The sequence below is a fragment of the Trachymyrmex septentrionalis genome, unplaced genomic scaffold (genome assembly GCF_001594115.1).
Source record: "Trachymyrmex septentrionalis isolate Tsep2-gDNA-1 unplaced genomic scaffold, Tsep1.0 scaffold37, whole genome shotgun sequence".
Taxonomy (NCBI): domain Eukaryota; kingdom Metazoa; phylum Arthropoda; class Insecta; order Hymenoptera; family Formicidae; genus Trachymyrmex; species Trachymyrmex septentrionalis.
In genome coordinates this window covers 10,310,504-10,311,775 of record NW_017305536.1, presented here as the reverse complement: position 1 = coordinate 10,311,775, position 1,272 = coordinate 10,310,504, and the positions used below count along the sequence as shown (strand labels likewise).

The following is a 1,272-nucleotide window of genomic DNA, read 5'->3' as shown; positions in this document are numbered from 1 at the left end:
TGCTGAATTATCAACAGTAGATTTACTGTGTGTACGAAGTTAAGAATGACGAGGCTCATTCACCATAATCGATCGATGGTCTGTACATATATACATGACCGACGCACGCACAACTAGTAATGTCGCGACGAAAGCGCACCATACTACTGAACTGCGACATCAGTCATCAGTGATTATGAGTGTGGTTCAGTCAGTCCATAGTGTACCACTCGTAGTTGCCGCGCCGCAGTTATCATTTATTGGTTGAAACTGCAACGTTAATGTGTACATAGTATATGTTATCATCGAGGCTCTCGATTATAGTTACGACAAACTTCCGAATATAAGTCAGCAGCAGCAACAGCAGCAGCAGCAGCGTATCCTTTCGTTGGCTCGCGATCAATACTCATCCGAACCGAACAGATAATGTGCAGCAGTGCAGCGATTGTTGTCTGTTGTCTCGTGAATAGTTGAGTACCGACTACTGAGCTTATTCCCGTGGTGTCTCGAGTTCTCAGACGAATGTTTCATTTGCGATATAAATTTTTCGCATGTATGTTTATTTTTCCGGTGCAAAATGAATCTGTATTTATACATGGTGTACAAAACGCTGCTCCACATAAATATTATTGTGTCTTGCAAAGAACATTATTGTCGGGGGAAATCCCGAGAAACTCGTTGAGAGTGCAGTAATTGCTGAATATTGTATTCTGTAGCGCGCTTAGACGTGCGATAGAACAAAACGGCGAAGATGAAGAGACAGAATGTCAGGACTTTGTCGTTAGTAGTGTGTACATTTACGTATCTCCTTGTTGGCGCTGCAGTATTTGATGCCCTTGAATCGGACACTGAGAAGAAACGCTGGGAATTTCTCTCGGGTAAATTCTTTATCGCTGTTTGAGTCGATGAATAGTTTTAAGCGAATCGATAATTGATCATTAATTATAATTTTTTTCGCTTTTGATGGAAAATATTATTGTAGAGATACGCCGTAATATGATGAGGAAGTACAATATTACGCCGGAGGACTATAAGATGGTCGAAATTGTAATAATTGAGAACAAGCCACATAAAGCGGGACCGCAATGGAAATTTGCGGGTGCTTTCTATTTTGCCACTTTAGTATTAGCCATGATTGGTGAGTCATGCTTGTGTTCCTTGGTGAAAGAAATTCTCATAATTTCTCATAACATCTTCAAGATTTTTTTATATTATATTTCAAATTTATGAATATTTTGGAAGAATAGTTTAATCTTTAGATTTTATGAGTTTTCTTCACAAATTATAGTATAT

At 38.8% G+C, this 1,272-nt stretch overlaps 1 protein-coding gene across 1 annotated transcript in view; it reads left to right on the top strand.

The window, feature by feature from the left end:
• The first annotated feature begins 32 nt into the window (after window positions 1-32).
• The window catches only part of LOC108750831 (two pore potassium channel protein sup-9), a 3,373-nt gene continuing 2,133 nt past the window's right edge, over window positions 33-1,272 (top strand). Inside the window, exons 1-2 of the mRNA XM_018490625.1 lie at window positions 33-857; window positions 962-1,117. Coding sequence (XP_018346127.1) covers window positions 731-857; window positions 962-1,117 — 283 coding nt within the window. The 5' untranslated portion in view covers window positions 33-730. The remainder of the gene's footprint in view (window positions 858-961; window positions 1,118-1,272) is intronic.